General features: G+C 46.7%; 2 protein-coding genes across 2 annotated transcripts in view; one reads left to right on the top strand and one right to left on the bottom strand.

Moving 5' to 3' along the window:
• The window catches only part of grin3bb (glutamate receptor, ionotropic, N-methyl-D-aspartate 3Bb), a 67,467-nt gene extending 52,707 nt beyond the window's left edge, over positions 1–14,760 (top strand). Inside the window, exons 5-10 of the mRNA XM_030050458.1 lie at positions 3,727–3,842; positions 8,889–9,040; positions 9,780–9,944; positions 11,093–11,160; positions 12,338–13,582; positions 14,662–14,760. Coding sequence (XP_029906318.1) covers positions 3,727–3,842; positions 8,889–9,040; positions 9,780–9,944; positions 11,093–11,160; positions 12,338–13,076 — 1,240 coding nt within the window. The 3' untranslated portion in view covers positions 13,077–13,582; positions 14,662–14,760. The remainder of the gene's footprint in view (positions 1–3,726; positions 3,843–8,888; positions 9,041–9,779; positions 9,945–11,092; positions 11,161–12,337; positions 13,583–14,661) is intronic.
• Positions 14,761–19,171: 4,411 nt separating this feature from the next.
• On the bottom strand, positions 19,172–26,595 carry LOC115357409 (uncharacterized). The gene is made up of 10 exons (XM_030048807.1): positions 25,867–26,595; positions 25,558–25,726; positions 24,842–24,921; positions 24,061–24,104; positions 23,419–23,627; positions 22,108–22,370; positions 21,029–21,151; positions 20,475–20,661; positions 20,342–20,368; positions 19,172–19,503 (listed from the first exon to the last, which is right to left on the bottom strand). Exons 1-10 carry the CDS (start codon positions 26,593–26,595, stop codon positions 19,250–19,252), a joined length of 2,085 nt encoding a protein of 694 aa, XP_029904667.1. The 3' UTR covers positions 19,172–19,249.
• Positions 26,596–26,969: the final 374 nt, after the last annotated feature.

Here is a 26,969-nt window from a genome sequence, read left to right as displayed (position 1 = left end):
AGAGGAGAAACAGTGACTCGGCGTTTGTCCACCTGCAGCTCAGCACAAAGCTGACTCAGCACATTCACAAAACACACACAGTCAGTTCATCAGGTCAGGTGTCGCACCTCCCCGAACCCCCCACACCTGAGCTCACCTGGGCGGCAGGTGCAGGCTGAGTGTGAGTGTGTGAGCAGCACAGCGTGACATCATAGATCAAACCTGTTTACCTGTTTGACATAGCAGACACAGACAGCAGGGGGGAGGGGCTTCGGCTCTCACACCTGAGAGGAGAGCAGCTGACAGAGGCCAGGTGAGCCGACGGGAGCGCAGGCCAGGTGAGCTCATGGGAGCGCAGGCCAGGTGAGCCGATGGGAGCGCAGGCCAGGTGAGCCGACGGGAGCGCAGGCCAGGTGAGCTCATGGGAGCGCAGGCCAGGTGAGCCGATGGGAGCGCAGGCCAGGTGAGCCGACGGGAGCGCAGGCCAGGTGAGCTCATGGGAGCGCAGGCCAGGTGAGCCGATGGGAGCGCAGGCCAGGTGAGCCGACGGGAGCGCAGGCCAGGTGAGCTCATGGGAGCGCAGGCCAGGTGAGCTGACGAGCTTCACTGCTTCCTTTGCTTCACATTTCTCGGTGGAAACCAGGATCCACGTTGCGTTTTGTTTCTCAGTTTCATATCACAGGAGCTCCAAAGTGCCGGCGGGGCTTCCTGTGTCGCGGCTAGCAGCCGTGACGGCAAAGCGGCAGGTAACTGGACAGGAAGTTTAGAACTCCAACAAGATCTGGATCAAATAGATCAGAAAGACGGTTCTTGATGCGTGGAACGCTGGAACCCTGCGCCTCACAGAGCTGGGGGTCGTGACGACGAAGGACTCAGAAAGTCAGTCAGTTAAAAAAAAACTGTCAGCTGGAACGTTACGACTGCGTCCGCCAAACACACACAAACAGTAATCTGTAGCGTGTCTGTAGTCAGTAATCTGTAGTGTGTCTGTAGTCAGTAATCTGTAGCGTGTCTGTAGTCAGTAATCTGTAGTGTGTCTGTAGTCAGTAATCTGTAGCGTGTCTGTAGTCAGTAATCTGTAGTGTGTCTGTAGTCAGTAATCTGTAGCGTGTCTGTAGTCAGTAATCTGTAGCGTGTCTGTGGTCAGTAATCTGTAGCGTGTCTGTGGTCAGTAATCTGTAGCGTGTCAGTAGTCAGTAATCTGTAGCGTGTCTGTAGTCAGTAATCTGTATCGTGTCAGTAGTCAGTAATCTGTAGCGTGTCAGTGGTCAGTAATCTGTAGCGTGTCTGTAGTCAGTAATCTGTAGCGTGTCAGTAGTCAGTAATCTGTAGCGTGTCAGTGGTCAGTAATCTGTAGCGTGTCAGTGGTCAGTAATCTGTAGCGTGTCAGTAGTCAGTAATCTGTAGCGTGTCAGTAGTCAGTAATCTGTAGCGTGTCTGTAGTCAGTAATCTGTAGCGTGTCAGTAGCGTGTCAGTGGTCAGTAATCTGTAGCGTGTCAGTAGCGTGTCTGTAGTCAGTAATCAGTAGCGTGTCAGTGATCAGTAATCTGTAGCGTTTCAGTGGTCAGTAATCTGTAGCGTGTCAGCAGTCAGTAATCTGTAGCATGTCAGTAGTCAGTAATCTGTTGCGTGTCAGTAGTCAGTAATCTGTAGCGTGTCAGTAGCGTGTCAGTGGTCAGTAATCTGTAGATAGATAGATAGGTATACTTTATTGATCCCAGACTGGGAAATTCACAAGTAAGCCCATTGGCAGCGGTGGGATCAGCGTGTCAGTGTCAGTGGTCAGTAATCTGTCAGTGGTCAGTAATCTGTAGCGTGTCAGTGGTCAGTAATCTGTAGCGTGTCAGTAGTCAGTAATCTGTAGCGTGTCAGTAGCGTGTCTGTAGCGTGTCAGTGGTCAGTAATCAGTAGCGTGTCAGTAGCGTGTCTGTAGTCAGTAATCAGTAGAATGTCAGTGGTCAGTAATCTGTAGCGTTTCAGTGGTCAGTAATCAGTAGCGTGTCAGTAGTCATTAATCTGTAGCATGTCAGTAGCGTGTTAGAAGCGTGTCTGTAGTCAGTAATCAGTAGCGTGTCAGTAGCATGTCAGTAGCGTGTCTGTAGCGTGTCAGTAGCGTGTCTGTAGTCAGTAATCTGTAGCGTGTCAGTAGCGTGTCTGTAGTCAGTGATCTGTAGCGTGTCAGTAGCGTGTCAGTAGCATGTCTGTAGCATGTCAGTAGTGTGTCTGTAGCGTGTCAGTAGCGTGTCTGTAGTCAGTAATCTGTAGCGTGTTAGTAGCGTGTCTGTGGCGTGTCTGTAGTGTGTCTGTAGCGTGTCTGTAGTCAGTAATCAGTAGCGTGTCTGTAGTCCGTAATCTGTAGTGTGTCTGTAGCGTGTCAGTAGCATGTCTGTAGTCAGTAATCTGTAGCGTGTCAGTAGTGTGTCAGTAGCGTGTCTGTAGTCAGTAATCTGTAGCGTGTCAGTAGTGTGTCATTAGCGTGTCAGTAGCGTGTCTGTAGTCAGTAATATGTAGCATGTCAGTAGCGTGTCTGTGGCGTGTCTGTAGTCAGTAATCTGTAGCGTGTCTGTAGCGTGTCAGAAGCGTGTCATTAGCGTGTCAGTAGCGTGTCTGTAGTCAGTAATCTGTAGCGTGTCAGTAGTGTGTCATTAGTGTGTCAGTAGCGTGTCTGTAGTCAGTAATCTGTAGCGTGTCTGTGGTCAGTAATCTGTAGCGTGTCAGTAGTCATTAATCTGTAGCGTGTCAGTAGCGTGTTAGAAGCGTGTCTGTAGTCAGTAATCAGTAGCGTGTCAGTAGCATGTCAGTAGTGTGTCTGTAGCGTGTCTGTAGTCAGTAATCTGTAGCGTGTCAGTAGCGTGTCTGTAGTCAGTAATCTGTAGCGTGTCAGTAGCGTGTCAGTAGCATGTCTGTAGCGTGTCAGTAGCGTGTCAGTAGCGTGTCTGTAGAGTGCCTGTAGCGTGTCTGTAGTGTGTCTGTAGTCAGTAATCAGTAGCGTGTCAGTAGCGTGTCTGTAGCGTGTCTGTAGTCAGTAATCTGTAGTGTGTCTGTAGCGTGTCAGTAGCATGTCTGTAGTCAGTAATCTGTAGCGTGTCAGTAGTGTGTCATTAGCGTGTCAGTAGCGTGTCTGTAGTCAGTAATATGTAGCATGTCAGTAGCGTGTCTGTAGCGTGTCTGTAGTCAGTAATCTGTAGCGTGTCTGTAGCGTGTCAGAAGCGTGTCATTAGCGTGTCAGTAGCGTGTCTGTAGTCAGTAATCTGTAGCGTGTCAGTAGTGTGTCATTAGCATGTCAGTACCGTGTCTGTAGTCAGTAATCTGTAGCATGTCAGTAGCGTGTCTGTAGCATGTCTGTAGTCAGTAATCTGTAGCGTGTCAGTAGCGTGTCAGTAGCATGTCTAGTCAGTAATCTGTAGCGTGTCAGCAGTGTGTCAGTAGCGTGTCTGTAGTCAGTAATCTGTAGCGTGTCAGTAGCGTGTCTGTAGCGTGTCAGTAGCGTGTCAGTAGCATGTCTGTAGTCAGTAATCTGCAGCATGTCAGTAGCGTGTCTGTAGCGTGTCAGTAGCGTGTATGTAGCGTGTCAGTAGCGTGTCTGTAATCAGTAATCTGTAGCGTGTCAGTAGTGTGTCAGTAGCATGTCTGTAGCATGTCTGTAGCGTCTCTGTAGCGTGTCTGTAGCGTGTCTGTAGTGTGTCTGTAGCGTCTCTGTAGCGTGTCTGTAACCCTGTCTGTAACCCTGCTGCTGTGTGTTGAAGGACAGATCCTCCTCAGCTCGATGCCTTCATCATGGACAAAGCTCTGCTCGACTACGAAGTTTCCATCGACGCCGACTGCAAACTGGCGACTGTGGGAAAACCCTTCGCCATCGAGGGTAAGTGTGTGTGAGTGTGAGTGAGTGTGTGTGTGTGTGTGTGTGTGTGTGTGTGTTGTTTTTCTGTGTTTTATCTACAGTTCACTCCCAGTTGATTATGATCTGTAATTATTCAGACGTATTTCATGATATTTCATCATGAGCGAAGCCGCAGGATCACAACAAATAAAAAAACAGTTTCCGTGGCGACGCCACCGTCTGCCGCTCTCAGCCGCAGAGGGTCAGCCCGCTGGAATCAAACCTTCAACTCCGTTCAGACGGCAGCAGCCGTGCGGCCTCACAACAGCAACACCTGCTGTGCAGGTCCAGAAACTTCCCGAGGTGCCGCGCCGCTGAGGCTGTTCTCCGGCTCTGGGGTCGTTTCCATGGCAACGACACGGCTCCAGGTATCACCTCGGGAGGTGATACGAAAACCTGAAGTCCAGGAACTTTAAGCAGGAGCCAGCAGGGCTGTCTGTTTTGATTGGTGCAAGCGTTGTCATGACAACAACTTCTGTAAACATGAGCAGTCACAGGACGACATCTCTAGCTGCCACCTGACACAGGTAGATCCCCCAGCAGACAGGTAGATCCCCCAGCAGACAGGTAGATCCCCCAGCAGACAGGTAGATTCCTCAGTAGACAGGTAGATTCCCCAGCAGACTGGTAGATTCCCCAGCAGACAGGTAGATTCCTCAGCAGACAGGTAGATCCCCCAGCAGACAGGTAGATTCCCCAGCAGACAGGTAGATTCCTCAGTAGTCAGGTAGCCACCGCCGTCCTGGGGAGGATCAGCTGCTGTGTGTGCAGCTCAATAAGCCAGCAGGGGACAGCAGCACAGGTGACGCTGCCCCCTGCTGGCCGGGAGGGAAACAAACAGGAAGTGTGACGTGGCGCTCCCGATGAGGAAGCTGCTGACATGATGCAGCACCACTCAGGGCCAAACTGCTCTGTGATTGGCTGTTTGCTGTTTGTTGTTTGTTGTCCTGATGATGAGTTCATGCAGATTATCTGACCTATAATCCCAATACACACAAATGAAGAAGAAGACCTTTACATTCCAAATGTTTGGAGCAGTGCATTAGGGTTAGGGGTTAGGGTGGATTAGGGTTAGGGTTAGAGTGGATTAGGGTTAGGGATTAGGGTGGATTAGGGTTAGGGTTAGGGTGGATTAGGGTTAGGGGTTAGAGTGGTGAAGGTGTGAACGAGATGCAGATGAGAGCTTCTCATACAAATCTCTCATTCGTCTGATTTGCCGAACGAGTGAGGAGAACGTAGGAGATGCTGAGCTAGGGCTGGGCGATTATGGCAGAAATCAAAATCACGATTAATTGAACATTTTACCTCGATTCCGATTAATGAACGATTATTACCGATTATTATGGCTTGAATCTTTTGCAAACAAAACGGCAATGTTAAACTACAAAAAGCTGCATCTCTTCTAAACAAATATTATTTCAAGTAATATTATTGCTATATTATTATTAGTAGTAGTATATATATGCACTAATAATAATATAACGTGCCTGCATAGTAAACAGGCTATATTAATTTCTCAGAATTTTGCTCCTTAATGATTATTATTATTATCATTATTATTAGTAGTAGTAGTACAATAATTAATCATCAGTATCTAGGCTATATATTATTATCATATCTATATTATTCTTATTCACTACCCAGAGTCACAGAGCGCTTAGGGTCAGGGTTTCTGCTCTGTGTTAGGGTTAGGGTTAGGGTTAGGGTTAGTGCTGCTGAAACGTTGGAAGTTTGCAGCGTACAGCCTGAGGAGGGACGGACCGTGGTTACCATGACAACAGGAGCATTTTGGGATGTGACGTGTTGTGGTGTGGTAACCGGAATAACCGACATGGGCAGGATTATGTCGGTTAAGGGCCCTAAATGTCGGTTTCGATTATTTTTCGATCAATTGCCCAGCCCGATGCTGAGGTGAGTCATTTGGCTTCGCATCACTTGGATTCTGCTGTTTGCAACTCTTTTATTCTAATATATTATTTCATTTTATATTATATTGATTTAAAGAAACAGTCTCATTGTTTTGGTGAGGGCTGACATCGACCTACAAACCAGATCAAGACAACATTTCATTTTGGGTTGAACTGTTGCTTTAATTTCCAACCAAATTTAATTTAATGCTCTTGAATGATTCAGAGTCCCGTCTGACTTTAAACTCAGTTTAATATAAAATCTGGATTTCTAAATTAATTCCTAGATCCTGGTTTGGTTCAGGTTGATTGATCACAGGTGACACGAGCAGCTTTGGTGGAATATTCCTTTAATCCAGCGGCTCATGTTCAGTGGTGAGCTCTAGATGGCCCCGCCCACTTTTACACTGACTGAGGTTTTGTTCAAGTGGAGCTTCCAGACACCTGCAGCCCAGCCAATCACAGCATCCCTCCAACTGCCTGTCTGTCTGTCTGTCTGTCTCTCTGCCTGCCTGTCTGTCTGTCTGTCTCTCTGTCTGTCTGTCTGTCTGTCTGTCTGTCTGTCTGTCTGCCTGCCTGCCTGTCTGTCTGTCTGTCTGTCTCTCTGCCTGTCTGTCTGTCTGTCTGTCTGTCTATCTGTCTCTCTGTCTGCCTGTCTGTCTGTCTGTCTGTCTGTCTGCCTGCCTGTCTGTCTGTCTGTCTGTCTGTCTGCCTGCCTGTCTGTCTGTCTGTCTGTCTGTCTGTCTGTCTGTCTCTCTCTCTCTCTGTCTGTCTGTCTCTCTGTCTGTCTGTCTGCCTGTCTCTCTGTCTCTCTGCCTGTCTGCCTGTCTGCCTGTCTCTCTCTCTCTGTCTGTCTGTCTCTCTGTCTGTCTGTCTGTCTGTCTGCCTGCCTGCCCGTCTGTCTGTCTGTCTGTCTGTCTCTCTCTCTCTCTCTGTCTGTCTGTCTCTCTGCCTGTCTGTCTGTCTGTCTGTCTGTCTGTCTGTCTGCCTGTCTGTCTTTCTGTCTGTCTCTCTCTCTCTCTGTCTGTCTGTCTCTCTGTCTCTCTGTCTGTCTGCCTGTCTCTCTCTCTCTCTGTCTGTCTGTCTCTCTGTCTGTCTGTCTGCCTGCCTGTCTGTCTGTCTCTCTCTCTGTCTGCCTGTCTCTCTGCCTGTCTGTCTGCCTGTCTCTCTGTCTGTCTGTCTGCCTGTCTCTCTGCCTGTCTCTCTGTCTGTCTGTCTCTCTGTCTGTCTGTCTGTCTGCCTGTCTGTCTGCCTGTCTCTCTGTCTGTCTGTCTGTCTGTCTCTCGTTCAGAATCAGATCAGCTGTATTGACACAGGACAGGAAATCAGAAACAGACAAAGTCTCAATGACTAACCTGCTCACACAGGAGAGAGAAAGCGGCACGTAAAAATTGAAATACACTGGAATGGATAAGAAGCCAGTTCACACACAGGTGGAGTCACCAGGCAGGTGATCAGGTCCCTGCAATGCCTGCTGGGTAATTATTACTGAACTGTTATTATAATTATTATGGAAAAACAGCTGCACCTCTGTAAGGATGTGTGCCCTGTGGCAGGTGAGAACATACAGTGCAGCTACAGCACACACACACACACACACACACACACATATATGAGTGTGTGTGTGTGTGTGTGCAGCTTCACCATATTTTCAAATTGGAGCTCCAAGACAAAATAATCCAAGTGATCCAACAGCAGCCTTGTGAGTCAAATTTAGCCTCATTTCCATCCCAGAGACACTTTTTTTTTTTTTTTTTTTTTTTTTTTTTTTGCTTGAACTGTCAGTTTTATACAAATTGAGCTCTAACGCCCTCCAGTGGTGAGAAATCAGCAACTGCAGCTTGAAGCACAGAGGGCGCTGCTGTGCCTGAGGAAAGGGTCAACAGGTCAAGAGCTCTGCTGCCAAGAGCGCAGACAGGTCTAGTCTGTTCTAGCTCTATATCTCAGTGTGAACATACATAATCAACCAGAGAATGATTCCTATCTGCAAACATGAGATCAAACCTGTTTGGTTCCAAACTCTTGACTTGACTCCTTGAGGTGAACCGACTCCGCCCCTCTGAACTTTTCATCATTTTGTCGTGTTTCCAACTGGAATTCAAATTCACTTAAATGGTCTTTTACCATCTAATCAATACAAACTGCACCGAGCCTGTAAGGTGCCAAAGCTGGAAGGGGAGCCTCGGCCTCGGTCTCATGTCTTTTGCAGACTGTCACAGGTTTTCTTCAAGGGTTGCTCTGTATTTGGCTGCATCCATCTTCCCATCAGCTCCGAGTTCATGTCCCGCCATGTTTCACGGCGGGACGCTGCGATCAGGCTGATATGCCGTGAGGTTTCTGCCGCCCCAAGCGTTTTGCATTCTGGTCTCATCTGAGCAGAGCACCTTCTCCCACGTTTGCCGGGTCTCCACTGAGGCTTGTGGCTTTCCTCTTGCCACTTTTCCATAAAGGCCAGATTTGTGGGTCAGACTGTCCCACCTGAGCTGTGGACAGACTGTCCCACCTGAGCTGTGGGTCAGACTGTCCCACCTGAGCTGTGGGTCAGACTGTCCCACCTGAGCTGTGGGTCAGACTGTCCCACCTGAGCTGTGGACAGACTGTCCCACCTGAGCTGTGGGTCTCTGCAGCCCCTCCAGAGGCCTGTCAGCCTGGTCTCGGTGGGTTTGTGGTTGTGCCGTACTCTCTCCATACTCAGATGATGGAGTTAACGTTGCTCTGTGAGATGTTCAAAGTTTGGGGTATTTCTTATAGCCTAACCCTGCTTTCTGCTCTGCAGCTGTATCCCTGAGCTGCCTGGTGATGCTGTTTGTTTGGTAAAGTTCTCTAACCTCTGAGGCCTTCACAGAACAGGTGGATTTATTCTGAGATTATTGCTCACAGGTGGACTTAATTATGTCAGTTGGTTGCACTGGATTTTACTGAGGGGTTTCACAGTAAAAGGGGGTGAATACATTTGCACTCAACACTTTTCAGATTTATATTCGTAAATAATTTCCTCCCACTTCAAAAGGATGCACTATTTTGTGTTGGTCAATCACATAAAACCCCAATAAAATACATTAAATTGGTGGATGTAACGTGACGTGTGTGTGTGTGTGTGTGTGTGTGTGTGTGTGTTCAGGTTACGGGATCGGCCTGCCTCAGAACTCTCCTCTGACCTCCAACATCTCCGAGTTCATCAGCAGGTACAAGTCAGACGGATACATGGACCTCCTGCACGACAAGTGGTACAAGGTGGTGCCCTGCGGGAAGAGAGTGTTCGCCGTCACCGAGGTGTGTGTGTGTGTGTGTGTGTGTGTGTGTGTGTGTCTGTCTGTGTGTCTGTGTGTGTGTGGTGTGTGTGTGTCTGTGTGTGTGTGTGTGTGTGTGTGTGTGTGTGTGTGTGTGTGTGTGTGTGTCTGTGTGTCTGTTTGTGTGTGTGTGTGTGTGTGTGTGTGTGTGTGTGTGTGTGTGTGTGTGTGTGTGTGTGTGTGTGTGTGTCTGTTTGTGTGTGTGTGTGTGTGTGTGTGTGTGTGTGTGTGTGTGTCTGTTTGTGTGTGTGTGTGTGTGTGTGTGTGTGTGTGTGTGTGTCTGTCTGTCTGTGTGTCTGTGTGTGTGTGTGTGTGTGTGTGTGTGTGTCTGTTTGTTTTTAGTTTTAATGTCGTTCAGTTTGCAAAACAAGGCAAGATGAGCTGTTGAGTTTTTGTTTCTTAATTTCTCAGGTTATTATTAATAACCTTTTGTTATTGCTATTCCAACAGATTCCTTTTGTAATCTGTTGTAATCTGTTGTAATCTGTTGTAATCTGTGCGCTTCCTTGTGTTTGGAACATGCACGGTGTCAGCAGCACGTTCATCATCCATGACACAGTAATCCGATCAGTCAACCAATCAATCGATCCTGTTCCCCTGATGGTCGTGCGGCGCCGCTGCCCCCTGCAGGCCGGGCTGCAGAAACACAGGCTGCAGTTCCAGTCAGATGAGAAGTGTTTTAGTTTGATTTATTCAGTTTTCATCTCGTCTGTCTCCCCCAGACGCTGCAGATGGGCATCGGTCACTTCTCCGGTCTGTTCGTGTTGTTGTGTTTCGGAGTGGGCGGGGCTTTGCTGACTCTCGCAGGTGAACACGGGTTTTACCGCCTCGTCCTGCCGCACATCCGCCGCCGCCAGAACCTCAAATACTGGCTGCACACCAGCCAGGTAGGTGTGTGTGTGTGTGTGTGTGTGTGTGCGTGTGTGTGCGTGTGCGCATGTTTGTCTGTGTATGTGAGCGTGTGTGTGTGTGTGTGTCCTGCAGTGATGCCATCACCTCAGTCCTTTTGAAAACTCTTCCTGAAACTGTTCAGTGATGTGTGATTCTCTGCACCAATCAGAACACAGTCCCCCATGTGCAGCAGGTGAAGCCACGCCCTCTTTCCAGAGTTCAGACAGGCCCTGATTAACCTGCTGTGATTGGTCAGATCATCACATCAGCTTTTTCAAGAGGAGTGTTGCCCTGCGTTCCAATACTCACACTATCATACTATTTAGTAGGGAAAAAAAAGATTTAGTGTGTCCCAATACATAGTATGTCAGATGCAGTATGCCAAGAGTACCAGGATGTTCTACTACATCCGGTCAGATTTCGCAGTATGGATTTCAGCATGCTGCTCTGGCCATGCTGACCCACAATCCTTTGTGCAGCGGACGTTACGTCGCACTGCGTGTACAGGCCACGCCCACATACGGACGACAACAAAACACACATATCACACAAAACTCGCTCAGTGACCGCAGAAGCGACAGGAAGACAGAAGATAATAAATCAGACAGAGGACAGCGCAGTATGAAACAGCACCAGCATTTTGACAACAACATACAAATTTGCCGCTACGCACGGCGGCGGAAGTGAGCGAGAGGGTCGGACTTCAGGGATGATGTATGAAGTGTGTCCCAATAGTATGCATATGCATGCATATTTCATACTAAACCACATACTTTGTAAGGGCAGCTGCAGTACCTACTAAAAGTAAAAAGTATAAGTATGCGATTTGGAACGCAGGGCCCGTCACGGAGAGGAAATGAGCTCACGTGACCTCACACTACGTCACATGACCCCACTTCCTGTCAAACCGTGACATCATCCTGCCCTAGAGGCTGGAAATTCAAAATTCAACCAATAAAACCTTCGCAAATCTGAAAAACACTCTCTCTCATCCACCGGTCCCTTCAAAATAAAAGTCTTTCTCTCCCAAACTGAGATCCTGTTTGGTTTGATCTGTCCTGGCCAAACTTCCTGTTTCAACAGGAAATACATCAAATCAAGGATGGATGAATCGATCTTATCAAACTGTTTGTGTGTTTGACAGAAAATCCACCGAGCTTTGAACATGACCTACGAAGACGTGAAGAGGCAACGAGCTGAGAAAGAGAAAAGGTAAAGGTCACAATGCTGGGCTTTATTTACTAATTTTATTGATTTATTAGGATCCCACTCCTCTTTAGTAAGACGGCAACTCCAACTCCACCCACAGAACATGACATCACACCCACAGAACATGACATCACACCCACAGAACATGACGTCACACCCCAGAACATGACGTCACACCCCAGAACATGACATCACACCCCAGAACATGACGTCACACCCCAGAACATGACGTCACACCCCAGAACATGACATCACACCCCAGAACATGACGTCACACCCCAGAACATGACGTCACACCCCAGAACATGACGTCACACCCCAGAACATGACGTCACACCCCAGAACATGACGTCACACCCACAGAACATGACGTCCAAATGCGAAAATAATGTAACATCTGCTAAAAAACAACAATCATGGTGGCGCTCTGTCAGCAGCTGCTGATGAATAATATTAACTTCCAGGTGCTGGAGTTCAGTCCTACAGACGGAATCAGCAGTGGGTCACTGATATGTTTACAAGACAAAAAACAAACAAACAAACAAACAAAAAAAAACACAAATTCATGAGGAAAAAACTCAAAAATTCTGACACATAAAGTTACAAATTTGTGAGAAAAATTGAAGTTGTGAATTTATGAGGAAAAAAACAATTTCTGTGTTTTTAATCTAATATTTATAATATTAGTATAATATTAATATACTGTAACTAATATTTAATATTTTAGTCATTTTCTGGTCATTTGTGTGTCGTAATTTACTAATTAAAAGGTAGAAATGAAAAAAACAAACAGGAAAATTAACAAAAAAACCCCTCAAAATTAGAAAAAAGAGAACTCTATTTTTAGTGGTTAAATGATATATTTAAATGCCAGATCACATTATATATTAATATTCGGTAGAACTGCAAGACAGAATGGAATCATAACAATGGAACTGAAACATGAGGAAAACAAAAATAAAAATAACAGCATCAGGAATAAACAGTGGAACACTGACAGAATTTATTTCCAGATGTGAAACAGCATCAATGAACATGAAACGTCTTTATTTGTTTATTACGTATGAATGTAAGCTGAAGAAACATGCAGCACACACCGTGTGAGACTAGAGGAGGATCATGGGAGAAACGGTCTTGGTAAAGCTGGTAGCTGACGTCAGGCGTGTTCTCTGTCCCTCAGCTGCAACCTGCAGAAGTCTCAGGCTCCGCCCCCGCCCGTCCCCGGCGAGTCCGCCAGGTGGAACAACGAGAGCAGCAAAGATGCCGCCGAGGCGTCAGGCAAGGACAACAAGCGGGTCCACTTCAACCTGGAGACCCTCAACACCCGCCGCCTCCTCGCCCGGGTCGCCGCCACCTCCAACCCCCTGGGAGCCAAAGGAGGAGGAGCCGGGGGGCGGGGGGAGGGGTCTCCTGTACGGAGGGCGGGGCCGACCCCTCGCCTTTGCGAGAATGGAGGTCCTGCGGCTTCCTTTGCTAGCCTGGTGCTATCCCTCCCCTCTTCCTCCTCCTCTGCCCCGCCTTCTGCTGCTGCTCCTCCCCCTGTGGCCGTGGCCACTCCCTCTGCAGCTGTGTCTCCTCCCCCCACATCTGTGGCCCCTCCCCCTGCAGCCGTGGTTCCTCCCAGGCCCGGGGAGCTGGAGGAGCTGCAGGAGAAGATCGAGGAGATCAGGGACCAGCTGAGGACGGCTCTGGCCAGGAGGGCCGAAATACAAACTTCTCTGGCCAAACCTGTTGCCACGGTGACAGAAAAGCTCCCGCCTCCGGTACCCACGGTGACAACAGCCCCGCCCACCCCCCTCACCACCGTCACAAACCTCCCTCCGAACACAAAATGCATCACCACCATGACGGACCCGCCGCTCAAAGTCCTGTCCAAAGTCCGGCCCTTCCCCAGCAGACTGTCCAATGAGAGGAGGTGATGCTCTGCTCAGCAGCCAATAGCTGGACACACAGACTAAAGGGGAGGCGGCTTCAGGAAGACGGGAGCTCTGGCTGTGTGAGAAAGGGATCTGCTCTCCTCTCACATCTCATGTTTTGGCCTCCAAGGCGTCAGAGAACATGGAGGAGATGAACCTCCAGCATGAGCCCGCAGCAAAACTGTCGCCCCCCCGTCCTGCGCCGAGTCTCAGTGTCCCGGGACGGCTCGCTGCTGCAACCCCAGCGGCGTCCTTCACCCACGCGTCATCCTCCATCTGACTGTTCCCATGTGACGTCCCGCTAACCTTGACCTCCTGTCCACCTGGTGTTCACCTGCGTCTCTCCACGGAAAAATACAGAACCAGCTGAGGACGGATTGCGATCCGATCACCCAAAACCACATCCCATTGGGTTCCAGCTCACGTGCAGAACCCTGTGATCAGGGATGCGCCGTGACCACAGAGAACAGACGTCTAAATTCAGATGCATCTGCGATCCACATCTGGAAGTATGTGAAACACCATCTTTAAAAAACCTGCACTGGGTGATCGGATCGCAGTCGGATCTGAATGCCACACGGGAGATGAAACCCTGGAGGAATACTGGGTGTCAAAGTATATTTACCCTCGCACACAGAAAAATAAAGGTGCCAGCTGGAACTGAAAATGGTTCTTAAGAATCATGTCATAGGAGAACCTTTACTAGTTCCACAAAGAACCTTTCAGACAGGAATCATTTGTTTAAATGGTTCAAAGGTGCCTCAAAGAGCCATAGAAAAACTGATTTTGGAGCAACAAGTTATGTTTTTGTCAAAGAAGAGAGAAGAGAAAAGCCACATGGAGACAGCAGAAAAATAAAGGTGCCAACTGGAACCAAAAAATAGTTCTGTCAGAGAGCCATTTCTTATTCCACAAGGTACCTTTCAGACCACAATTCTTTAAAGAACCTTATCTTTAAATGATTCTTCAAAGAATACTCAAAGGTGTTTCAAAGACCAATCAAAAAAGCTTTTTGAGGAACCAGAAATGGTTCTTCTAAGAACATAAAAAAGACAGTTCCCGAAAAACTTTTTCAAAATAGTTCTTGGTGGAGCCAGTTGGTTCAGTGAAGTACCCTTTTCAAAAAACATTTTTTCCAATGGTTCTTTAGTAGATGATGGTTTTTCATTGAACCACACAACATTTTAAAGAACCTTTTCAGAACCAATTATTTTTCTGTGTGTGGCTAAGTCGGCTAAATCATGCCTTGAATCGATCTGGACAAACCCATGTTGATACCAGGTGTGAAGGGGGTTCTTCAGGGTTCTTGGGGGGTTCTTGAATAAGTTTCCAGGGTTCCTGTTTCGTTGTGTTGAACCAGGTGAGTCGATGTCGATGTCTTCCTCCTTCAGGATCTGGTTTTGTCACGAGGTTCTTCACGCTGCATCTGCTGGGTCTGTTTGTGCTTCTGAAGTGAAGGGGCTTTGTTCTTTATATGATATGATGTGATATGATATATAATATGAGATGATGATGTATGATAACATCTGATATTTGATATATGATATGATATATGATGATATATGATATAAGATATATGATATGACAGGTGCATGAGATCCCAGCCACTTTCCTTGAAGAAGCTGCTCGGCGCCCCGGCGGTGTGCGGTGGGTTTCGTACCCGAGGCCCCTGGCGTCCAGAGTCCGCCTGCAGGGTTTTGATGTTTCTGTTCATGTTGGTTTCTTTGACTTCAGTCTTTGACCTTGAAATGTTTTTGAAAAATAAAATGGAGATGTCAGTTGCACTGAGTTGTGTTCTTCTTTTCAAGGCTTGTAAACGATTTTGGGTTCAGTGAAGAATAATCTGAATTATTACAGGGAGGTGAGCTTAAAGCGAGCTTCAATAAAATCTGGTTGGCCAAGACTGTGGAGAACACGGTTCTGTCTGTGGGACGAAGCTGACCGTGTCATGATTGGCTGTTGTGGGCGGTTCTGCACCAGGATTGGCCAGCGAGCATCACCAGGACGGAGAAACACACAGATTCATTCTGTCAGATTTATAACGCCCTGCGTACGCAGGCTTCTGTTTTATAAACCTCAGTCTGTGTGGGATTGTTGGCACGTGCACGAGCCTCATGCACGCTCCAAAAATCAGCCATAAGTGAAGGAGGCCACGCCCCTAATCAGCTTATTTGCATATAGTTTTTTTCAGCCCAGCGAGTCGCTGTCAGTCAGCTCAGCCTGTTTACAGCTCATCATAATCAATATGAACTGATCACACAGGAGCCTCCTGATCAATCCACCCATCAGTCACACCTGGATTATGTGTCTCACACACACACACACACACACACACACACACACACACACAAATATAAACTAGATAAACAGGCTTGTACAAAATCACACACGCACAATGAAATGGATATTAAGGACACTTAGTATAGTTACAATAATAAAGTTACGATAATGGGGGTCACGTGACGATGGCGAGCTGAAGGCTGTGTCTTTGCAGAGCTCCCACTTCGGTCCTTATGTTCTCAGCTTAAAAGGGCCTTTTACCGGCCAGAACCTACATTTGTGGTATTTTAACATGGCAACTAAACCTGGCGGACAATCTCAGAGAGGAAGACCGACCAAACTGAGGCAAACAATCCAGTCGAAGATTACAGATCACCTGTCGCTGCCCAACATGGCGCCTCATCTCTGACTGGTGCTAGCATGTTGGGAGCCAGTGCTATGGACATGTCCGAGCTCATGCGGGAAGTTACCCAAAACGTAAGTAAAATTATGGAGCAGAAGCTTTCGAAAAACTAACTGACACCTTGGAAAAAATTGCCAGCAGCCTGGAAGGTCAGTCCAGTCTTGCTAGCTTTATATCTCTGCAGACTTTTCCTGCTGAGCGTCTCTGTTATACGGACCTCAGCTCTTGGTCATTCTTCTGTAAGCTCAATTATTGTGAAGGATCTGTAGCTCTTTTATTATTTCTATTATTGTGATGGTTGCCTCCTCCTGATCAAAATTAGTGAAGTCTGTTTTTACTACTGTTCAGTTAATACCCTCCTTTTTTTTTTTTTTTTTTTTTGCTTTCTTTTGTTAAATATCAGTACGCTGTGCCCCCTGGTGTTTTCTTACATCCATTCAATGCATAATGAACTAAAGGGCTATTTTAATTTTTCATGGCTCTAAACATGGCTTTACATCTGACAGAGACCCAGGGGTTACTGAGTTTGTTCCATATATTTAAGGGGGAGGGGGGAAAAGGAGGTAGGAGAAAACGGTAAAATGTTTGCCGGGTTAGGCTGCCTAGGTGTTACCTGAGTTTATTTCCACCTACCTGCTCTTTATGGGAGAATTTTGAGTTCCTTTTTTATCTTGTGCCCTCTCCTTAGTGATGGCCTCCTTTAGCATCATGTCCCCTCACAATATCCTTTGAGTATCTCTGTTGTCTATGTAAGTGTGAGACCCACTGGTCACATCTGTGTTTGCGTTTTCTTTTGGGGTGGGTTTTGATTATTTCTGTTCATGTTCAGTTGTTGTTCGGGGCATGTGACAGCAGTATCTGTTTCTGTCTATTTTCACTGTTTAAGTGCAACAGGCCTTTGTGGACACATTTATCTCTGTACATGGAATCTATATCACAGTTAAGATGAGTGTCTCTAAACTGACAACATGGAATGTAAAGGGAATTAATAATGTAGTTAAGAGGGGTAAAATTCTCTCATCTCTTAAAAAAGAAGGGGCCCATGCAGCCTTTTTACAAGAGACCCACTTAAGTGATCTTGAACATGTAAAACTGAGAAGAGACTGGGTGGGTTAAGTCTTTTACTCCTCTTTTAACTCCAAAAGTAGGGGGGTGGCGATCTTGTTACATAAAAGGCTGCCTTTTACCGTAGAAAAATGCATTAAGGATTCAGAAGGAAGATATGTAATAATATCAGGTTTTCTATACGGGGAAAAGCTTATTCAGGGGTGCATTTATTCTCCCAATACATTTGAGGCTTCCTTCTATTCCAAATTGATAGCCGTTTTATCTTCTAACACGTCACCTCTCATAATCTTGGGTGGAGATTTGAATGCCTGCTTGGAGCCAGAACTGGACCAGCACCCGGTGAAATCCACTCACCCATCTAAAACGGCAATAGTCACTGGAGCATTATTCAGCGATTTGAATCTATTTGACACCTGGAGAATATTGAACCCAAAAGTTTTCACCTTCTTCTCCCGCCCACATAATTCATTTTCAAGGATTGACTATTTTGTCACCTCGAGGCAGGCACTGGAAAGGGTTAAGACATGTAGTATTAAAGCCATGACACTAAAGTAGTTTAAGGAGTTTAAACACTCCTTTTCTAAATAGTCTTGGCTGAAGCTGGACGCAGCTCGCTCCACCTTGGACAACCTCCTCACACAAAAAGCAGAAACTAGGCACAGACTATTCGATAGATAGATAGATAGATAGATAGATAGATAGATAGATAGATAGGTATACTTTATTGATCCCAGACTGGGAAATTCACACAAAAGAAAAGATTGTAAGTCCTTTACTTGGACCACCAGGCTAGCGTACCTGCCTGTAAACAAGAACAAGCCAGGGAGACTACTGGCTCGCCTGGCAAAGGGGGGGGGGGGCTGATCCTAATGTGATTCCGTCACTAAAAGATGATAGAGGAGCTAAACATTGTGAAAATAAACATATGGTTAATATCATGATATGCTTTTATCAAAATTTGTACTCTCCAGAAAGCCCTGACAGCGCTGGGGATCAGGCCAAATTTCCATCCCAACACTATCATCTGAGAGTAGGGACCTGCTCTGCCGTCCAGTTACTAAAGAGGATGTCTATGAAACAATTAAATCTCTACCATAACCTACCTCTCTACCAAATAACCTAACCCTGATGGCTTTTGCCCAGAATTTTATAAGAAAAGTCGGAGCGACTTGTTCTTCAGGGTTTTGCAGCTCAGTTGTGGATGTGGGTCAGTGCCTGTCACGTTCCCATTCATTCACTCTTCTTCTATTCCCTTTCTTACTTTGTACTTATTTGGACTTATTGTATATTGTTGTATATTGTACATAGGTTGTATATTGTATATAGGAATGTGTTATATACTTTATATTTTATTTTTATTTTATTTTTTTATCTGTTTTATTCTTATCTATTTTTTACTTGCACAGTTCTGGAGTTGTTGCAGTTGCATTTCACTGCTGCTGTACCCGCACATCATGCATGTGACAAATAAAAATCTTGAATCTTGAATCAAATATATCCTGGCTTGTTTCTGTTAGGTCTCTCAGAAGAGGGACTTTCTCTATCAAGCCTCCAGCAAAAACTCCTATATAAGCTTCTTTTGTTAGCTAGGAGATGTTTCTACCAGTGGAGCGCCTGAGTTCAGTTTTAAAGGGGAACGAGAGGTTTTTTGAGAAGTTGCGGGCGCCCTCTCTGGACCGCTTACCAGGCGGCACGATAGATTTAGTCTGAAGCGGGTGCTGCAATATTGACTAGCATTGGTCTTACTCCTCTCTACTTGCCTAACGCTGCTTCCTGTGTATTGTTTTTGTCTCATTGCTATAGCTGCCTATTCACTGATTCACATGTGATTTGTAAACTGTGAACGTTGTAAGAAATGACCATGTAAGGTCTTGTACAATGTTGCAATACTTCTGTTTGTTTGTTTTTTCTTTCTTTACCTTGAGTTGTGTTATTCTGTATGGTATGTGTTTTGCTCATACCAACCACCACTGCTGTCATACATGAATGTTCTGTGTTTTGTATTTTATCTAAAATCTCAATAAAACATATATTTAAAAAAAAGTTACAATAATAATACAGCTTTCATGTTATTTTCTGCCACTCCTCCAGCAGCCTGCAGCCAGGTGTGCAGGTGTGCAGTCTGCAGGATGCACACTCTCACAAACCTCTTTGAGAAATGCAGATTTATGTGGAGAAAACAGCGTCTGCAGCATTTATACTGCAGGTTTCAAGCAGGAGCTGCAGCTGCAAAGTTAAATATACAGTTCTTTATTTATATACTATACATAATAATATACAAATATAAGATATAATTCATATAATAGTCCAGATCAGGCTCTGTCGCTCGGTAGCAAAGTCCTCTCTGGAAGCCAGGCTCCGCTCTGCCGCAGCAAGCCGCCGCCACCGCCACCATGATGCATGCTGGGATTTGCCCATTGCTCAGTCACTTCCTCTGCAGATCACTGGCCAGAGTGTTGTAATGCATCTTTCTCAGCACCTCGACAGCCACGTCCCTAGCCCCGTCGGCGTGGTATTTCTGGATGAGTTTGTGGACGGTGGCCATGCTGTCGGCGCCCTCCAGCGCGCTGACGGGCAGCGGGTCCGGCCGCTGGCTCAGGTGCCGCTGGAAGGTTTCCAGCTCCTTGGTCGGCAGGGAGTTCAGGGTCTCCAGCAGAGTCTCTGTCATCTCCAACTTCCCTAAAACACAAATGTAGAAGTTCTGGTGAGCTTGGACCCCCTGGCGTTCACTCTCTTTAAGTTCTGATACTTCGCCTTCAGAACAGGACAAACACCTGAGACCTGCGCTAACGTTTCTCTCAGGTATGTTTTATGGTGTTCAGGTCATTTTAGGGGGAAAAATGATGGAACCAGGGCAGGGAGGTAAAAAACTCAAAAATTCTGAGATCAGGAGTACTTAATTTACAAGAACTCATAAATTTACAAGAAAAAAAAAACTAATAAAAATACTTTGTCTTATGTTTCTCTTTCTTCTACTCCTCTTCTACTAAAAGCTCCACCTGTGCTGCCCCCTGCTGGCCGTGTCTCAGGCCTGCAGCTGATCCTCTCAGCAGATTCTACTCTGACATGGGATTCAGGAACAAGGAGATCCTGCTGATCTGAGCCCAGAATCAGAAGATATGTTTTCTAATGTAAATAATTTCTAATGTAATAAATGTGTATACATATATATACATACACATAAACACACACACACATACACACACACACACACACATATATAAATACATACACACACACACACACACACACACACACATATATATATGAAACATAAGACAGAGAGAGAGAGAAGAGAGAGTTGTGAAGATAAAAAGTGATTTGTCAAACATTTACATTTTTTATTCAACTTATTATTTTAAAAAAAATCTCATGTACCCCCTGCAGTACTCCAACATACCACAAGGGGGCATGTTTCCCCATTTGAGAACCACTGTTCTAACCAACAAAGGCATTTTGGCTCCATCCTGGGCCTGATGCGAGCCTGCAGAACTACCTGCTGTGTCTCTGTCCTCACCTTCTGCACCGCCTGCAGCTGCAGCCGCTGTGGAAACAACATTTCAACATTTCAAACAGGACAGAAAGACGTGAGCTGAGTGTAAATGAGTTACTAAAACAGGATGTGGAGCGTGTTCTGCGGGTTCTCTGACCTCTGAGTGTGACCACCCGGCTCCACACCGAGGACTCGTGCGAGCCGAACAGCCAGCTGGGCAGCCACGCCGGGCCCGAGTGGCTGAGCCGCAGCTCCAGCTGCAGCTTCCTCACATCGACGGCGAGCTGGACCTCGAATGACGCCGTGTAGTTGTCATAGTCCTCAAAGTTCAGAAACTTTGCATTCTGGGATGAAGAGGAAAGGAGCAGAATAGAGCTTAAAAGATGTTTGGGGTTTTAAAGCTCTTGTCAGCAGCGAAGCCGCTGTGGATAGTGAAAAGAAACTTCTCAGATCTGGGAACAGCTGAGCGGAAACAGACCCACGGCTCCGAGGGAACGGACGGAGGAAAGGATCGTGAGAGAACGCAAAACATATCGCAAGGAAACAGAAGTTATTACGAGAGAATGCAAACAAAAAAAAAAAATCTCAATGTGACCCTTCAGACCCTTCAAATGTTCTGATCTGTTGTCTGCAGTCTTTATATTTACTGTCACAAACATGGTGTGTGTGTGTGTGTGTGTGTGTGTGTGTGTGTGTGTGTGTGTGGCTGACCTCAGGCTGGATCAGCTGGACGGGACTCCCAGACAGTCTGTACGTCTGATTTGGGATCAGCTCGCAGTCTGGAAGAGCTTCAACATACTGGGCCCCGCTCCTCTTCCTCCACTCCCGTGTCACCTGGAAATATTAACAAAAATAAAATAATAATAATAATAATAATAATATGATGATGATGCAGACGTGTCACAAAGCGTTTTACAGAAAGGCATCGGACAAGAAGGCTGCAGTGTGTGTGAACAGGTGGGTGTAGATGTACACCCTGAAGAGGAAAGGTTCCCAGAGGCTCCTTTAGAGGTTCATTAAAATGAAACACTGGTGGAACCTGTTGGGGGTTCTTTTAGGAACCTGTCAGATTAAAAAGGTTCCTGGAGGAATTTTGAAGATATCTGGGTTCCTGGAGGAACCCATCCATTTTGGTGGTTCATAGAGGCTCATATAAAAGCTATACTAATACTACTACTACTACTAATAATAATAATAACCGATAATAATAGCCACAGAAAACAATCCAAAACTCCTCAGTTTCATCAAGACATTTGTCTCTATACAGCTTCCTCACTTCCTTGTGTCGTAGTAAATAAAGACCATTACAACGGGTTTTCAGTTCTCTCAGTTCTGTTTCCTTTGTATGCAGGAGTTTACCTGCAGGATGTGGGGGAGGAGCCAGAACATACTTTCTAATGGGGTCTTAGAGGGTCCATTTAAAATCAGAAAATATCCAGATTTTGTCAAGTTTGTCCACTGTAAGATGGAAGCGACCGGCAGGACTTGTTTTGATCACTGCTGCTCGCACACATCACAATACAGGGAGGTGACCTGGATCTTCCTGCCCGGTGACCAGGTGAGCTGCCAGTCATGTTCACCAGTTTATCGACTGAGTGCAAACTCTCCAACCGTATCGGCCCACCTAAACACATTAATTTGTGCTGCATCTAGAATCCATATTTCTTGGACATGGATGCTGCTTCCTGCTGGGAAACTCATGCACGTGATGACTAACGGCACGTGATGACTAACGGCACGTGACAGCATGGTGTGCAGCGCCTGAACTGAGCGGGAACGGTCTGCTTTACCTGAGGGATCAGGGCGTTCCTGGGCAGCAGCACAACATACAGCGAGGCGTAGAGCTCCGGGTCGTCCGACGGCTGGTGGAACAGCAGCACCATGCCGTTGATGGGACCGTTGGACTCCGCCGACTCGGTTCTCCTGACCAGACCGAAGCTGGAGAATCCGGATATGCTGATGACCACGTTCTTGTCGGTTACCCTCTGAGGCCGGATGAAGTCGACCCGGTCCTCCGTCACGTGGGCCACAAACAGCAGGTCCTGCCCGCCGTCTGCAACACACAGCAACCCAGCGTTTACAGACATATCATGAACCTTTAGTCATCCAATATCAATCTGAATGTTGCACAAAAGAAAAACTGTTCTTGAATCGAATCGGTGAAAACGCAGTGAGTTCTGAATCGGTCCGTTTCCACCGCTGGAACTTCGGGGTAATTTTACGGGGCCATTGTCGCATGTCTCCACTGCCGGAACCACCCGAAGGAGAGAGTTCCTGAACTTTTATAGGGGCTAAAAAAAGGCCCTGCCTCGGGGTAGGGACTCTGAGCGGCCCCGAAAAACTCCTGGGTGGGGCTTGGGGTTTATTTGGTGCTGATTGGATTTACTCACAGCGCGATGTGGTGTCAACAGAAAGCCACAAAATAGCCGGACGCTAGCGTTAGCTTTAGCTAACGTTAGGTGTCCCTAGCAATACGGCCAATACTACCAAGCTAACGCTAATGTGCTAGCTAACCCTAGCTAACGCTAACAACACACTTTTTAGCCGTCATTTTTAGGGACGCTAACGTTAGCTTTAGCAGACGTTAGCTTTAGCAGACGTTAGCTTTAGCAGACGTTAACTAACGCTAACAACACACTTTTTTAACAACACGCATTTTGATGCCTCGGTCATGGTCGTGCAGCCACCCGGTAACTTTACAGGAGCCTTCCTCCTCCTCGGCCTCTCAGTGGAGACACGGCAGGTGAGAAGGCCGAGCCAGAGGACGTTCCTGTAGCAGCTCCTGCCCCCCAAACACTACCAGGAACATTCTGGTGGAAACGGGCCTCGTGCCTCAAGGCAGCTGAGTCGGTGATTTCTTTTGAGTCGTGAAACAGACTTTTATTGGAGAGCCTTTCCTGATTTAATTTTCTTTGAAGTGTTTTTTTTTATTGTCTTTAATTGGTTTTTGTACTCCAAACTGCCTCTGAGAAGCACTTTGTGACACTGATTTTGAAAAGTGATCAATAAATAAAGACCATTATTATTACTGTTGTTGTTGTTGTTGTTGTTGTTATAATTATTATCATTATTAAGCCAGGGGTTCGGGTGAAAAAACTGACCAGAGAGGATCTGGCAGTGCGGCAGGTGCAGGCGGTGGAACGTTCCTCTCAGGCAGGTGAACCTGACTAGAGGTCCCGCCGGCTGCCAGCCTTTCCTGGCGAGGAACTTCCTGTCCCAGGGAACCGTCTGGTAGGTGACATCACCGTCGCCTTCCAACACCAACCCGGTCAGCTTGCAGCGAAACGCTCCGGCATGCGGACAGCGCAGCCTGGAGGCAGAACGGGAACAACATCAGGAACACATCAGGAGAACCACAAAGAACCCTGTGGAACCCTGGAGCTGCATCACTCAACCCTCTGAACAAAAATTCTTTGATTTCTTTCAAAAATATGTATAAAAAAGAGTTTTGATTAAAAAAATATAAAACATAATAATAAAAAAATCCAAACCCCCATCAAGACTTTTTACAGGATGAAAGTTAGAAGAAAACTGTGGTTGTTCTCATTTTATAGGGTTTTGTTGTGATATTCACACAACAAAACCTTCTGAATTTCATTCAGAGAGTTAAATAAAAGCGCAGCCTGAAGTTCACGGGTTCCAGTTCTGTTCTGCTGGCACAAAGCCCTGTAGAACCATGTTCTACTGCTGCAGAATGCTGAGTGTGTGTGTTGCCATGGTGACAGAGGTGAGGTGTGTGTTACCTGTACAGGCCGCCCTCCTCGTGGACTTCAGGTGTAATCTCAGTCTGGACAAGAGACAAGAGAGGACGGTCAATAAAACACCAAACACGTTTCCCAAAGATCTGCTCTGAAAACGAAGAGCCGCCACTCTCCCAAAAACACGAGGAAAAAGACAAAAACGAGCAGCTGAACAGGAAACCACCTGAAAATCTGCAAGAACATTAGTCAAAGCTAATTAATAGATTAATGGATAGATTGATTAAAGTGATCTAAAATTTAGTCAAAACGATAAAAATATTTTTTCTTGTAGCAAAATTTAAATATGTAATTACAATAATTCGAAATATATTTTCCCTATTTTTCATTATTTGTTTTTTTTTTTAATGTAATTTTCAAATAATTCTCCCTCTCCCACATTTTTTTTTTCGGTTGCAACCGGGGGCATCGTAGTGGGGGGAAAAGCGGAACTGATTACCCAGGGCCACAATGGGGGAGGGGGCCCTTGAAAGGCCCGCCCATTGGCCGGCTATACAAGGGCCCAATAAGATTTCTTTTTGTGGGGCCCAAAATCCCTGGCAGCGCCCTTGGTTGCAACTGTAAGGTCATTTCCTGTAATCAGTAGCTAATTTCTTACAGATTTCTGGTTGTTTCTTGCTGCTTCTTTTCCTCGTGTCTTTGACAGAAGTTCAGCTGATTTGCTCTTCACATGCATTTCAAAAGTAAAGACAATGATTTTACAGAGGCTCAGATGATGTTAATCAGATTATAATCTCACTGCAGAGCAGGTGAGCTCAGGTGTTACCAGCGTCGTGTCCGCATGCGGCTCTGCTCCGTCCTCACAGCTGGTGTTTACCCATGATGCTTTGCCCTGCAGGCCCAGACCTGCAACAGTTCACAACAGTCTTAAAGAGCAGCTCAGCACCAGCAGAAAACCTCCGCTGCGCTGCCCTCTAGTGGCTGAAACTTCAGGCTCTGCCCACTCAGTGACATCACCGCAGGTAACACTGAAAACACCTGTGTCAACCACCAGGGGGCAGCGCAGCTGCAGCTTTCTGACTGATGTAATTCAATGTTCAGTTCATCTTTAATATGAAGAATTTTACTATTTATGTGTCATCTAAACTTTCAGCATTTTAGAGACCATGGTTTTGAAAAAAAACCAAAAAAACAAACACCACTGTAGTATTTCAGGTTACTTATTAATTATGTCTCATTATAATCTTTAAAATTTAATGTAATTTAGTAGTTTTGCAATTTTGCTTTATTTGGTTAGTCAGTATTAGAGAGATGATTAATAGTTGATTGACGAGTTAAGCAGCCATAGTAAAACCATGGAGAGGAGCAGGAGTAACCATGGTTACCATAAAGCAGTAAAACTGGGTTGGGTCCATTTAAAAATTCACAACTCCAGTTTTTGTAAATTTCATGTTTCGGGGTCACATGATCTGATGAAAGATGACCTGACAGGTGAGGTTATCAGCTGTGCGAGCGCAGGAGTTCTGCTTCCTGTCTACCTACTCGGCGGCGGGACGATGCTCAGCAGGAAGTCCAGAGCGACGGCCTCCGCCAGCTCTGCAGGGGCGCCTCTTCCTCGCGTCTCCTGACTGACCAGCCAGTGCAAAAGCATCTGCTCGTCCGAAACCAAGTCCACCTCCAGCTGCCCGACGTGAACGGGCATCGGCTGCCTCTGGGGAGGAAAACACAAAGTCATGAGCGCCAAACGCCATCACACACAAACAGACATCATGCATCATGTGTTACATGTCAAGAGTGGCAGGACGACATGCGAACATGTCCTCTGCGTGCTGGGTTAACCTCTTCACAAACCTTGGAGATGGAGTCCAGCTCCTCCAGTAAGAAGGGCTCTGATTGGCTGAGGGCCTGGTAGAACATTTGCTGGGCTCGGGCACCTTTCCTCAGCACCATGTCCACCAGCGCCCGGTTCTTATCCCTCCTGGCGGCGTAGATGCTGATAGCCTCTGTCTCCGCCTCACCCAGAAGTCCGTGTGCGTGCAGAGCGTCCAGGACGTCCGCCGCGTGCTGCATCCCGTCGATCAGCTGCCGCCGCAGCGCCTCCACACAGTTCGCTCTGGGTTTTGGATTTGTCGCGGGCCATGAAGGAACCGGCGTCCGGCAGCATCGATTGCAGAGTTCATCAACCTGATCGGCGCAGCCCATCATCCTCAGGATCTCCGCCGCCAGCCTCAGCGCTCCATCCTCCTGGTAGCACCTCAGCAGGGTCTCGGTGGTTTTCCAGGCGTCGGCTGAGCTCAGCCAGTGTGGAGGGATGGGAGCAAAGTTGTGCAGAACCTTACGGGTGAGGAGCCACTGGAACCTGCTGAGCTCCGGCGGCGTCAGATCCATCAGGACCTGCAGCAGAAGCTCCTGGTTTGACAGCAGGCCAACTTCCTGCTTCACCGCCAAACAGGAACATGGCATCTTCTTCTTAGGGTGCTTCTCTGCATGTCGGCCCGGAGATGTGCCGCCCGCTGAAGATGCTGTCATGTATTCCATATCCATCTTCCTGTCTTCTGAGAGGAGTGTGACACGTTCCATCGCCCTGCGACACAAACTGAAGGTCAGACATGTTTCTGCTCTCAGTTGCAGCAGAAAAAAACACAGAGCTGCAAAAACTTTCTGTCTTTCATTTGACATGATCTGAAAGTTTCCACTGAGTCAGCCTCGCTCTCAGAACCCACCAGGAACATGAAGAACATCACTGAGGACTTTGTTCCTGATTAATTTTCTGAGCAGTTTTGATCTAAAATCAGAGACATGAGCAAGTGGAAAATCTCTGACATGTTAAAAACTGAACATGCTGTGACAGTCCCGATCTATTGCGGTTCTTTGTGTTTTTTCTTTTTTTTTATCTCCTATTCACACCGCGGTGAAGCCCGACTGGTAAAAACATGAAGCAGATATGAAAGTTT

Source organism: Myripristis murdjan, chromosome 4 (genome assembly GCF_902150065.1).
Source record: "Myripristis murdjan chromosome 4, fMyrMur1.1, whole genome shotgun sequence".
NCBI classification, from domain to species: domain Eukaryota; kingdom Metazoa; phylum Chordata; class Actinopteri; order Holocentriformes; family Holocentridae; genus Myripristis; species Myripristis murdjan.
The sequence above is the reverse complement of the archived record's forward strand: the minus strand, read 5'-3'. Positions and strand labels throughout refer to the sequence as shown.